Raw genomic sequence first — 15,116 nt, forward strand, 5'->3', positions numbered from 1 at the left:
GATATAAATAGAATTAAGTACATATATATATACATATATACATATATATATATATATATATATATATATATATATATATGTATATATATATATATGTATATATAATGTATATGTATGGAAATAAATGCAAGAAAATTAATATTAATTAAATATTTAATTTTCTTAAATTTGCTTTTATATTTAAGAAATGATTCTTTTCATCTATACATTGTAACTTTTATGAAATAAATAAAAAAAGACATCAATTATAATTTTTATACTCTTATTGCACAAGATAATTGTGCATGTTATATAAAATAAAACTATGTATTATACAGCAAATAGTCTGAAATTTTATATAAAATGTTCTTAAAGAACTTGTTTAGTAAAATAAGCTTATAATAAGTCGTTTTTGATGTTTTTTTTTAAATCTTTTTTTCAAATGACTTCATAATTTGAATGTAAACTTAATCAAATGACATATTTTGATGTCCGTCTCTGTTTATTTATTAATAATAAAATAATTTTCATTAATTTTTTAAAATTGCACAGTTCTCTAAAAACACTTTATAATATTAAATTACTTGTGTATGTAAATATAAATAAATAATAAGAAATAAGTGAATCTTGTTAAATTCTTCGCATTAAGATCATATCGTCAAAATGATATAAAACAAAAATTTGCATTGATCTTGCTATCAAAATGGCAGGTAAATAAACATTATTTATTTAAAAAGAATGACGATTTTTTTTATATATGTGCGAATGAATCAACAAGTCGAGTCTAGTATAATTTATAACTCTGTAGTCTGAGGTAGACTTTCATTGTCACTTAAAGCAGTATTTAGTAAATGCAATTCGTCGTCTAGAAGAACTAGATTATAATTTAATCTACTGCCGAATTCATCATCAATATATATATCCTCGGTCAAATATTGACTGCCTGGCATATTCTGTAACAAAAATAAAGTTTGCTTACTTAGTGCATAAGAAGTTATTTGTTTTCAAATATTAAAAACAAAGTGTATATTCTAATATAAATTTTAAACGTAGTTTTTATCTCTCTTTATAATGACTTGTGTATAATATTTAGAATTATATTTACTCTTTGGCAAGTAATTTTTGGAATAGACATTATTAAAGTATTCAATCTTGCAGGTAAAGAACGTCTTCTTGGTGAATCTTTTATTATAATACTATTCGCGATAGTATCTACATTGACATATTTCATCTCATGTGTGTTTGTAGAATCTACTTTAGTTTGTTGCGGATTTGATGTAATCTTATTTGTAATGGCCACATTATTTTGATCAGTTTTTTGAAAATTAGTCGATTGTTGTTCTCGTGTTGATATTTGAGATTCATTTGATGTTTTCGTAGTTGTGGAACTGAATGTGTCATTTTTTATGAAAGCTTGATTGAAAATTTCTTCATGTCTTATGGCGGCTTCGATATTATTTTCTGTGTTTTTAATATTATCTATCTCTAAGAAATTGCTGTTGCTAGGCGTCCATTTTTCCTTAACTGTGATGTTTTGGTTGTTATCATATGTTGTTTCATACAGGTTGAATACTGTTTTGAATTCTTGTTTGTTAGTCCAATCGAGTTCGGGATTATGAATTTTTGATGGTGTTACCAAATGCACTATTTCTGTAGCACGATCAAGCGCATCCTTCAAATTTTGTATGGATTTATTTGAAAAAGTTGGAACTTTTGTTGATACATAATCACTTTTTACATTTAAGGGTGGCTCTTTATTATCTTTGGTATAATCACCTTTAATGAAAATAGATAATAACTAATTTATGTTGTTAAAATAATGGTAAAAACATACATTAAAGTATTATAATGGTAAAAACATACATTAAAGTATTATATAAAATATATTTTAATATAAAATTTGGGAAAAAGCAAATATACATTTCAATGTACCTTTTTCCTTAAACTCAACAGTATATGTAGCATCAGTATTTGTCAAGTCTGTTTTGGAATATTGTGCTTTATCATCGTCAGTGATAGGGGTATCATTATAATTTGATTGTTGTAGCAATGATAAATCCTAAAAATATAAAATTGAGAAATAATACGATTAACATAAAAAACGTATGGTAAGATAATGATAATGTAAAATAAATATCTGCATACTTCTGTCTGCTCTTTACTGTCGCGAGCCATTCGTGATAAACAAATTTCCTTTTCTTTCCTCCATAGTGTCGATTCGTAAAAACTTTTAGCATCTGAATGTAAAACCCGAGGTTGTATTATTGCATGCTTAATACTTGCAGGCATGCTTGGATATGGTGTCTATTACGGAATAGTAAAATAAAGAGATGGTATATTATATACTAATATATTATATTATAAATATATTATAATACATTATGAGTATTAAATTATTAAAAGACTATATATTATGTGTTTATATTAAATATACATTTATTTTTAATGTCAAATTTTTATATCATGAAGTTGTAGAATAAAATAGAAATAAACTTCAAAAATATTGATTTATATATTACTAACAAATTAAGTGCAATTTTATTTCAGAGAAGAAAATACCTTTCGTTGAGACATGTATGACGATTTCGGAGTAGTCCCATTATATTCATTAGGTGACTTATTACATTTAGGTTCTAAAGTAATTGTGTGATTAGCTGGTTTACATGTTATACAATTGGGACTTCTTTCTTCTGATAATAATGTACTTGTAGCTTTTGGATCTACATGTTCAAAATTACGAGTTTAATTAAAATGCTATAAATTGCTTTGAAGTAAAGAATTCAGAAGTAAGCTAAATCGAATTTGTTTGATTTTTTAAATTATACATAATAAATTAAAAAATAATATTAAGATTTGAAAAAGCATTTATATAAATATATATACAAGAAAGAAAAACAAAAGAATTTAAGTCACATATGTTAAATATATATATTTTTCTTGTTTTAATAAAATATTTGATATATATAAATATTTGTTATTTATATATTTTAACTATATTATAAAATGTAATATACAAAAATGTACAAAAAAATTTTAACAAATTTGTAAAGTATTTGAAAATTTATAATATAAAGATATATTATAAATATTATGGAAGTATAAATATAAAAGTATATATGCTACATATTTATGTATTGATCACTTACTTGAATAAGAAGATAACATTGAATCGTTTCCAAAAAAGAAATCTTCTCTTTTACTGGCTATTAGTTCTTTCAATCGTTTTATATTAGCTCGTGCGTCATTTACCTCGTCCATATTGTACATCATATCTGAAATTTCTGTGCAACGAGTGCAAGGAGTGGCAGCTGTTACTTTAATCATAGAACTCACGATGCTATCATCAACAAATTCATCTGTGTTTTTAACATTATTTTTAGAATCTAAATCCTCATTGTATTTTTTCTTAAACTTGAGAAATTGATTGGAGGAGGGTTTTGTCTCTATCATGGGGCAATGCGATTTGGCAATTGGTTTTTTGCTCAACGCCTTATTTTGTATAGGAAACACACTAAAAGTCTTTTTATGTAATGCATTATTATCATCATACAAAAGATCATTATTGTTGTTTCCTTCACATTTACTCATATATATGCTATTCTTTTCTTCTTCTTCATATATCATCTGAAAATAGCAATTCTGAATAATAACAAATACATCTTGATAGATTATTATTCAAAGAATCAATAAGCATGAAAAGTTGTGCAAATTTTAAAAGATTATGTTGTATATGTTGTGTAAATTTACCAGTAGCCTATGAAGTCTCCTTCCAATTTTATCCATGTCCAATGTCATTTTCGTCTCATCTGGATGTAATCCAGTTTCTAATAAATCATGAAGAATTGGTGGAACATTTTGCAAACTCACCATAATATCATGTTTGCGTATCATGAAATGTCGTTCTACATTGCGATTATATCCATTCCGTGGCACACATCCTATCAAACAGTCAAAATTAAATAATTATTATTGAAATTGCTATAAAATCAATATTTTATTTCTTTGTGATACACAATGATTGCAACTTTAATAGATTCTTATAAAAATATGGAAAGCATTATTTTTATATAAGTAGAAGATTATAATAACATATATTTACCTGTGCACATTTCCCAAAGTAACAACATCAAGCCATAAACATCGATTTTTTTATTATGATATTCTCCATAACAAATTCCTGGTGGTTCCCATTTCAAGTTCTCTAATCGCAAATATTTTTCGTATTCGCGAAATTGATAACTCTGTAAAGGAAATAATAGATGCTCTATTGTAAGAAGGAACAGTACTAAAAATTAATAATATTGAATTATATACAATAATCATATACTTTATTTTAAAAAGAAAAAGTTTAAACAAGAAATTGCGATATAAAACCGCAAAAAATCTGCAATATAAATTGCTAAATTTTTAGATTATTCAAAGTTAGTATATAATGGATGATATAATAGAAAATAAATATAAAATAAAAAAAAAGAAACATCTACCTGAAAGGTGAAAAAATATAATTAATTTAAATTTTAATATATATAATGCAATTACTCGCGGGAATTATAATATTTTTTCCTTTCTATGTTTTTTTTGCGATAAAATATTAACATGTGATTCTATGACATGACATCCTATAATTATATCGTAAAAAATAATCTATCATATTTAATTGCAATTATGATTTAAGCGAGTTCCGCATTCTAGACTACACATGCGATTAGCATCGATACGGTACAGCGAATTTATTCAGAAACGAACATTTTGTCGAAAACAATGCCAGTCGTTTCCGTGGGTGTGTCATAGAATCACGGATATGACGTGATCCGTTTTTTATAGTCTACCTTGGTATTTTCTTTGTAACGTTTTTTAAATTGATCACTTTTCACAAATTCCTAAAAATACGATCGTCGAGACTAATAAGATAAGAATCAGAAATATACGTATTTATTGTTTTGAACATGTTATAGAAAATAATAAAAAATTACTTAGATTATGTATATTAAATCGTTAAACATATTATGTATATAAAGAGAACTTATTCTACATACAAGTCCCATTTCTACAGCCATTTCCCATCCACCAAGTTTGACATTGTTGTTGGAGGTAAAGTAAACACAACGCGAACTGACTGCTGTGTGTATATATCCGCGCATATGGCAATATTTTAATATATCCGCCAATTTCATGCCGACTTGCATGATTACTTGTGTATTCAGTCGTTCGCCTCGCTCATGTATATAATTATATAATGTGCAGTCGACAGATTCGAATATGGAAACAAGCTCCTGCGTAATTGTATGAGTTGTTCCCATCAATAACAGTATATTAGGGTGGCGAATTTCCCTGATGATCAAAAATTGTGATTATATAATTACGAAGGATATCTCGATTATATTGTCAAAATGAATACTACATTAATTATATAATTTTAATAAATTTTGTACAAAACAAATAAATATTGCCTTTATATACATCGAAAAATAAACATTTAAAAATTACGGGAAAAAATCTTTTTTTTTTCATAAAATATAATCTTTAAAATTAAAAAAAGAAACGAACATTGTCTAACAATCTATCAGATTTGTAAGTTGCAATTTTATTGTGTTAAAAAACTTTAATATTGATTATATTTTTCATAATTAATACAGAGATAGAGTATTCCTTACCTAAGAACTTCTACCTCTCTCTTTATTGCTTCTTGACATGATGGAAAGATACTTCTCTTCAGCGTCACTTTCATATTGTGCCATTCTGCGGACACTAGTTCGAGAAATTGACTTTCAGTGCCCACCATACTTCCGATTTCGAATATTTCCGAAGCCTGTATATGTGGTACACCTGATATAAATTGCGATTGTTCCTGTGATTTTTCATTGCCTTTTTTAGACGATTGGTCGGCGTTTTGTTCTTTAGGACGATAAATAATCCAGCCCGGGTCACTGATGTCTCCGTTCGGTGTGTGGCAGCTACTTGTAAATTGTTGTAATAGATTTCGATAATATTCACTGTAAAAAAACGTCTTACAATAACTATCACTTGTTTACAAATTTATTCTTATTTTCTCTTATTCTTCTAAATATTTTCTATTAAAAATCATTTAAAATCCATGTTATTCTTATAAAATGTTCGATAGTTTGTTTAATGAACGATAAAAAATATGCATTTAAAGGTTGTCGAAATTTCAATAAAACTTCTCACAGATAAAAAATAAATAAGCATTGCTATATATATATTAAACACTATACATGTTAATCAAATTCTATTTTTCATTTAAAAAATTATTTAATTACGATTAGATTGCCATGTAAATGTCTTAAATTACTATTGTCTCAATGTCTATGATCATTTTCATTTTAATATAGTGGTACAAATTATTGCAATAATAAAAATAATAATATAATCTCATACATATTGTCAATTTTAATTCATATATAATTAAATAATTAAGCACTATAGTAATAATTCAAAAGTGAAAATTTTCATCAAAATTAAATATAATTATATTGTCGTGCAGATTCGTTCGCGGAGACAATAGTTTTTGTAGTATAAATAGATTTATCGAAAATTACCGAACAATATTGGATACATTATTCATAATTAATTTTTATATTATTATATTATTATTTTTTCGTAACAAGACAAAAATGAAACAACTGCTCGTAGAAGAGGAACAAAGAAGCGCACACTGAATATGATTATCCGCACAACTGAGGGAACAAAATGCTCGTAGTAATGACCATAGTATAAGCACCACTATATCGCGTTATGCAAACGCATAACCGACTTTGCAATTTTCAGATACATCGAGCGTTACGTCGTAAATATACGTAGACAAATTTGGCGAATATTTGTGTAACGCTCCTTATCTTACCGAGAAATGAAAATCTTATTTTTTTACATGTAATTATGATATTAAAATTGTGATAATAAAATATAAAGGATATATAAAAGATGAAAAGAACAATTTTTAACTTAAAAAAGAGTTTTCTACAACCTAAAATAAATCCGAAAAGAAACCATTTGAAAAAAAACAAAGAATGTAAGAATTATATGTAAATTAAAAGTGATTTAAGGTGATATATTGAAAGAGATTATAAAAAAAATTTAAGAAAAATTATGAAATAACAATATAAAAATTAACAGTTTGAAGGATTTATAGAACCAAATATTATATTTTTGGCACATTTTCAAGAAGATTGAATTAATGAAAAATGATTAAAATTAATTAAAATAGAGTCAATCAAATACATATAAGAAAAATCATAATATTCACGCATTATATATTTTCAAAATAAAATTTTTAATAAACTCCGCTTTTTAATTACTATGATAAGAATCATTAGTAGCTGCTGAGATATGTAGCTTATGTGATAAATTCACCTGAGATTTCGAGGAATTGCCCTAACTTCGGTCCTAAATTCGAGATTTTCCATGACTGCAGAAAAGCGAACTAATATTTAGCGTTCTCTTGAAGATTTTTGCGTAATAATGTACAATAAATGCTATACAATGTTGAAGTAACGTTAATAGAGTGAACGTAAGTTAATGGAAATGACATTACATTTCGTATAAAATAAAGTTTTGCGAAAATGTACTGTATGAAAACACAATAATCAATTTAGATATCAGTATTAATACGTTTATATATATCTTTTATCCTTTTACTTTGCTAAACCACTTGTTCACTCTAACCTACTTATTCAAGTAAATATTAAAATGTATGCGTAGTATTTAACCTATTATCGTATAGAGACCGCTCTATTTCAGTGGCGCGATTCAAATTCGAACCTTCGAGCTTCTGAGCTTTCCCGAGTCGTGGCGCTGCAAGCGCAAAAAAAAGCGCGAAAATTTAGAAAATGTTCGAAGTGACATTAGAGACAGCCACTTCGATTAAAGTCCAATTAAACATAATTAACAGTTTTAATTTATCAAGTAATATAATTGCAGTGTTGTTAATACATGTAATTATTGATTTTGTGGTGTTCGACAAGAAAATGGAAAGAAATATTACATTACGTAATAATTTTAATTATGTTCCTTAGATACAAGATTATTAAAATTCGATTATAAATTATGCGATTTGCAAATGTAAAAAACAAAACACAGTAATGTAATTATTGAAAAGGAATTGCTAAAAGTATTACGCACACAAAAATCTCTTTTACTTTGACTTCCTTTAATAGTTTAAAAAGATAGGAGTCATCGAAAATCGGAAAGTAACATAGCACATCATCGTTGATTAGAAATCAATTAATTATCTCTACATGTGAAGTTTTATAATATACATTCTAATTATTATACCAATAATTATAAGCGAATACTTACTTGCTGCCTTGCAATGTAGACTGTACACCCCTCTCCGATCGCGCAGTTCTGAAAAAGAATGACAGCTCTAAGATTTCTGAATATTTAGCATTCTTAATCGTATCTTCGAATATACAATCTTTCTTATCATGAATAATAAAGTATTTTCAACTCTGTCGATTTTTTTTATATATTATCGAAATCTCAGATTGCTTTCTTATTTATTTCTTATAATTGTGTATTTTTCACAATATAAAAATATAAGTTATTCGTATTATTGTTTAAAAACTTTTTCAAACAGTTATAATCATTAGTTTCGCTACTTGTGAAGAAAATTGCTTTTAGCAGAAAAATATTGCTAAAGTTATTCGATTACTAAAAATGTTTCAAACAAATTATTTTCAATTTTTATTAATTTCATTATTTAATGTTTCTTTTCTTTCCCTTCTTGTCGTTTCATCGGCCAATATAAAAAATTAGAAATTACTGTCATAATATATGTATCTTTTTGTCGAATACAAGACATTAATAATCCATACTGCATAGCATAAACTTTTTTTACGGAATATATTATAACATATATTGTTAAATTATATTATTATTAATTATATTATTATTAATAATATATTTAATAATATATGACTATTATATATATTTAATATACATATATGTATGTGTGATATGTTATTATCATAATATTATGTGTATGATTATCAGAATTTTGACAAAAATATATAGATATGTAATTTATCCTAATATTATAACAACAAAATATCTAATTAATATATATCCCATTAATCAAGTTATACATGTTTATGATTAACACACTTTTAATTGAAAAAAAATTTGAATCTGCTGCACTACAAAAGAACCGTTATTAGTTTCTATTTTTCTATTCATATAAACATAATAGTAATAAACTCATTTTAACTATCTCATATTTCATGGATTTTATTTATAACCGAACCAATTAATATATTTTTAGTTTCTTTCAATAAAATACACTTCGATATTACATAAATTTTAGTAAGAAGTTTTGATAAACTTGAGAGTTGATATCACTTACTTTTTGGCCCATTTGAACGGCAATAGTTTCTTCATAATGCACAATTCGCGGAGCAATGTATCGTGATAGCTGGTGATACCACACTGACTTTTAAATTAGGTTTGTCAATCTTAAGGTCCTTGATTTCAACCTTAAACAGGACACGAAAATCATCAAATCTATTCTGTTTGTAAATAATTTCATCAATTTTCACATACATATACGATATTTATACTTGGTACAATGGGAATGGATGTGTAGTATTATTGTTTAGAATATAAGATAGAGAGAAGAAAATAATGAAATGTGTCGATATTTTTTAAGAATCTTATCTATCTCTTCTCAGATCTTTTTATTTCGTAGATGCTATTTAAAATTATCAAATTTTTCTTAATAAAAAAAATTAATTTAACATTTTTAAGAAAAAAATCCAAAATTTAAATTATTTAATATGATAATTAAATTGATAATTAAATTATTTAAATTATAAAATATAATATATAATCAAAAGATATTTTAGATAATAGATGCCAGTTTTCCAAGTTTCTTCTAATGAAAAAAGATTGTATATTCAGAGATACTATTTATTGCATATCCATCACGATCATTTAAAAGTATATATATAATTCATTTCCACGATTAATTATCGTTTAATTAAAATATACATGCTTGTTCTGATAATACTAGCATATTTATCAATGAAATCATAATTTATTAGTAAATACTTTTATACATATATCATTTAAGACAGATTTTATGATTTTTATGGTTATTAAACATTTATCATATTTTTGAGATTAAATTGTATTATTTGCATACTTCAGTAGACAAAATAATAACTTTAAAATTTGCATGATATGATACGATTTAGGTTGTAACATTAATCTCGCTTTTGATTTTGTGTTCGCTCTAAAAAACACAGAAAGCGAGCTTAAATGAATATATTTCGATAAGAACTAAAATGCCTTAATTAGAGAAGGAAATAAAAGATATAAAAAATACTTTTTATAAAAATAATTAACAAAATTTTAATTAACGAAATGTCACGCACTCGATTTTTTTCATTCATTTGCATGTCAAACAGCTGATTTATGCAGTTTTTGCATTAGACTTCTATTCTTAATTCCTATATACGATTGCAATGGAGACAGAACATATACAGTACAATTAGAGTATACATGTACATATATGTATAATAAATATATAAACTCGTAAGTCAATTAAGTGTTCGCTAACAATAAGTCAAGTACTGACCTGGCCTATGTCTGCATAAACATACTTATTACGACTGACATTAATTATTGAGCGACGACATTATTCAATTAAAAAGTAACAATCTTGATATGATAAATTGAGTTGAGAATTACATATTAATTAATCTTAAAATATACGATTAATTAATTTAAATAATTAATTTAAATATATGGATAATTTTCACAATATTTTGACTCTTTAATCAACGTATAATCTATGTTAAATGTATCAAGCAAGTACAAATAATCTATTGTTAAAATTAAGGTCAATTGTATTCTAGAAAGACAGTTTTTTTTTGTGTACCGGTAAATTTCAATAAAAGAGATGATAATCTCGGTGCTCATGAATTTCAATGGATTTTTTTGTCATCTTTGCCCAATAGGATAATGATCATTCATTCAGCATCTCAGTCAGTGCACAGATAATAGTTTTATAAATACCAATTTTATAGTAATTTTTAAGTGAAATTTTATAACGGCACGGACTAAGTACGATAAATATACAGTCTCGTGTGGCTCGACTTAAGGAGGAGATAATGGCAGTCATTACAAACCGCGAATACATAGGCCAGGTTGAAACATCTAGTTTAACGGTATGATGCCCCCGGTGCCTAAACTCCTGGGGGGGCATCCGACCGCTATTCTTTCGGCCGTAATTAGCTCGTGTCTTCGATACGCTCGAACTTTTCGGAACATTTTCACGGAATGGAAAGTAGATCTCTTCTCCGCGTCGCAGAGAAACTCGGAAGCAAATCGCAGAGTCTCTTTCTCGTAGCTGCATGCTCTTCCGCTTATGTTATTCAAATTGAATCATATATATATAATCATATATAAGCGCAATTTCTTACATAAGTGCAGCTCTTGCGCTTGCATACATCGATCAAGAAGGAGCTGATATCGATTAATTATCTTTATGTAAGCTTGTAATTAAGATGTCTATCGTGATATATTTCTCTGCGTCCAATGGCAACTGGTAATGAATATATTAATTCATTTTGTAACTGCATTTCTTAAGTGGTACTTATCGAGCTCGCTTCTGCAGGAAAAAAGTTGCATAAATGCATAATAAACAAAATGCCAAAAATTCGTTATAAAAAAGATATTTTAATGAACATAAGCGTAATTATTATCTCATTGAAGTGATATCTATCAGACTATTTCACTCAAAAAAAAAATATTTGTTGCTTATTTGATTATTATATACTATTATATACTTGCTTTATTATGCTACTTGGTATGTTGAAGAAAATTTTGATATTTATTAGACATGAAAATATAACTATTGTTTAAAGAATAATAGTATATAATCATTTATATAAAAATATTTTGAAATTAATTACATTTAATTACATCAAATTAATTACATTTTTTAATCAAAATATATTTTACTTATACTTTTGTTAAAATTTAAAAAATTATATATATATATATATTTTTAATTTCATATGACAGCACACACATCTCGCGTGATAAGAAATTCAAATAAATGTCAATGAGAAGTTGCATAATATTCGTTGTAATAAATTAAACAAATATTTTTTTGTTTGATGTCAACACATTGAAACACTACCAATATAGCTAACATTATATTTAATGTTATCGTATTATATTTAATGTACAGAATAATTTTTTGAAGCTCTTTTCTTTATCTCTATCTTTATTTGTTTGATACAAATGTCCTCGACCTTCACCTCATATATACCGAATGGTATAAACACACTTTCCGTTTTCTTAAGTTAAGAGATTGTCCAAACTGCTAAATATGTATGAAAATATAATATTAGAAATAATAATATATATAATATATTAGAAATAGAGTAATATATAACAAAAAGTTTTATTAAGTATTATTAACGATACATATCTGAATTCTATCTAAATTATATGGCATAGTTTATGATTAAAAATATAGTAAATAGATGTTAAAAACAACTAACACACATACACATATATATATTAAAAATCAAAATTGAAATAATTTTATTCGCGACGCTCTAAAAAATTTTAACACATAGTGAACTTATATCTTGCAATATAATATTATTTTCACACATTTATGAACATTTCAATATTATCTTGAGATATAACCATATTTGGATGAGATAAATTTACTACAGAAAACAATTTTTATCCTGTGCTACAACTAAAAACTTCAGTTATACAAATACTAATAGAGCAAAGATGTAATTTGGGAAAATAATTAATTCAATTAAAAATATAGGCGTTAAAAATAAATAAATTAAATATAAATTAAAATAAATTAAATATAAATTTGAGTAATTAAACTGAAAGATTGAAAAGTACATGAATCTTCATATATTTCTTCCTCCAGCATCTTATCGATATCTTTTCCAATTTTCAATTCAAAATAAATAATAACAACTTACTTGAACCATTTGGCTATTTTACACACACCCATGTTGTACAATAGTCGATCGATATTTTCAATATAAAATCACAGCAGGTTGATTGACGTCGACGAATACTGCGATATAACGCGAGAATTGCCGAGAGTGCGGCACGATCCGCTTCCTTTTCACGACTAAACTGCGAAATTGTGGTAGCAATGTACACGGACGGCTACTTCGGTCCTGACAATTCCGATGGGCGTTGTTCTAGGCAGTGCTGTTTATTCGCCCATCATTTCCGCTCCATTCCTTCATACTGTTATTTTCAATTGTTTGGCTAACATGTACTGTTATTTTCAATCATTTAGCTATGCTAAAATAGCCCAAATAAATTATAGAAAGAACAAATTATTTATCAAAATACATTGTCCAATTCGCGGCCCAAGTACCTACAAATAATTATGAAGAATTAAAGCACAAAATTGTACAAAGGATTGCATTTTGCAAGTGGTTTACAACTTCCAAAACTTTAAAATAAATCTTAAATTTTTTATGTAAAAGAATATTTAATAATAGGAAAAGTTTTTTTATTACAATGCGATAAATGATGCATTAATAACTCAATTAGCAATCCTTGGTTTTTTTTTAAATACAATGTAATACAAAACAAAATGAATAAAGAAAAAGTAAGCAAACACACACACATACATACATACATACATATATATGTATATGCACACTTTTTAATTTTATTAAATTTTATATATATATATATATATATATATATATATATATATATTTAATAAAATTCTGATATTAATTGCAACATTAGTTTAATTTTACGAAATTTCGAGTATCTGACAATACTGTTCAAAAACAAGATATTAAGTAATTAATATAATGTAGTTAATAATAATTAAATGAGATTTGTTGCTTATTTAATAAATGATTAATCTTTCTGGATAGTCATTCAGTTGACATGCGACAAAGAGTGCAAATGTATGTCTCGCAATAATTTGAGATAGTCGGGAAGCTGAATTCTTAGACAGTAATTACACAATTCTGAAACTAGCAAGCTTTGTACAGAATCTTCGTGCGTAACGAAGTGTTCTGATACCGCATCCGGAATCTACGAAGTGGCACGCCTTTTTTCATCAGCTTGAAAGTATATCTCATGAGAGCATACCGACACAATCGGTGCGATGACTGATAACATGTAATTGCGAGCAGTCGGCGGCAGTACAAACATAAAATCGCACTATTGTGTGTGGGACGTACTGTATTTTGTGACTCGAGAGCAAGGGCAAGATGCGATGTCAATTTTATCTTTACAATGTAATTGTCTCCACAATTCTGAATATATTTAACTTTGCTTATAATATTTCGTTAAATTTGATAATTAGATGAAATTTGATTTCTATTGGACAACAAATAATAGATTTGTCCTTATAACAATATTCTTGTTAAAACATTTAAGTAATTATTCAAAAAGCTAATTAAGCAAGTTTTTTAGTTTAACTGCTTCTTTATTATCTTTATTTTTATAACATAATTTATAACATGCACACAATTTATGTAGCGCTTAAATATTTTAACTTTGACAACGAATTTGCGCAGATTATTTCAGAAATCGTGCACTTTGTTTAAATTAAACTAAAAAATGATTGTTTCAATATTTAAAGAAATAATTACAATAATAATTTAATATTAAAAATTTAGAATTGTTACGAATTAAAATACAAGAGAATAATGACAAAAAATTCTTATAATCTAATTTATATACTAATTTTAAACATAATTACTTTGAATATTTTCATGATAATAAATTTTATAGAAAATAGATAACAATTTCTGATTTTGCACTAAGAAAAAATACTGACTTTAGATTTACAAAATATATACATATGTATATATACAAATTGCACGAATTCTAAGTTACCCTATGAAAATGATCTATAGAGAATGACTTTGCTGATCGCTGAGAATCTTTTATGTGAGATAAGTAGTTATAGAGACACATTTTTTTATCATGAGATTATACAATAATTTAGCAAGATACTACAAGAATAAAATATTTAATATTAAAGGCATTGCAAAAAAATAATTTTTATCCCTAATATTTTCTTGCTAATTTTTATTATCAGTAAGATAACTTTTGATGCTTATTATCAGTAAGAATGCAAAAAATACCGATTTTAT

General features: G+C 25.9%; 1 protein-coding gene across 7 annotated transcripts; it reads right to left on the minus strand.

Annotated features, from left to right (window-relative positions):
• Positions 1-141: 141 nt before the first annotated feature.
• Positions 142-13,662, minus strand: LOC145965471 (uncharacterized). 7 transcript variants are annotated; one of them, XM_083089060.1, is made up of 14 exons: positions 12,957-13,655; positions 11,418-11,605; positions 9,338-9,467; positions 8,293-8,340; positions 5,634-5,972; positions 5,016-5,310; positions 4,079-4,220; positions 3,727-3,917; positions 3,126-3,603; positions 2,539-2,699; positions 2,125-2,283; positions 1,912-2,038; positions 1,085-1,755; positions 144-932 (listed from the first exon to the last, which is right to left on the minus strand). In XM_083089060.1, exons 3-14 carry the CDS (start codon positions 9,370-9,372, stop codon positions 774-776), a joined length of 2,805 nt encoding a protein of 934 aa, XP_082945186.1. In that variant the 5' UTR covers positions 9,373-9,467; positions 11,418-11,605; positions 12,957-13,655; the 3' UTR covers positions 144-773. The 7 variants fall into 7 exon arrangements, with proteins under 7 accessions (XP_082945191.1, XP_082945190.1, XP_082945188.1 ...); XM_083089059.1 differs by having other exon boundaries at positions 11,124-11,605; XM_083089058.1 differs by lacking the exon at positions 11,418-11,605.
• Positions 13,663-15,116: the final 1,454 nt, after the last annotated feature.

The sequence above is a fragment of the Camponotus vicinus genome, unplaced genomic scaffold (assembly GCF_025532165.1).
Source record: "Camponotus vicinus isolate PSW18456_S1 unplaced genomic scaffold, iyCamVici1.0 SCAF_14, whole genome shotgun sequence".
In the NCBI taxonomy this organism is placed as follows: domain Eukaryota; kingdom Metazoa; phylum Arthropoda; class Insecta; order Hymenoptera; family Formicidae; genus Camponotus; species Camponotus vicinus.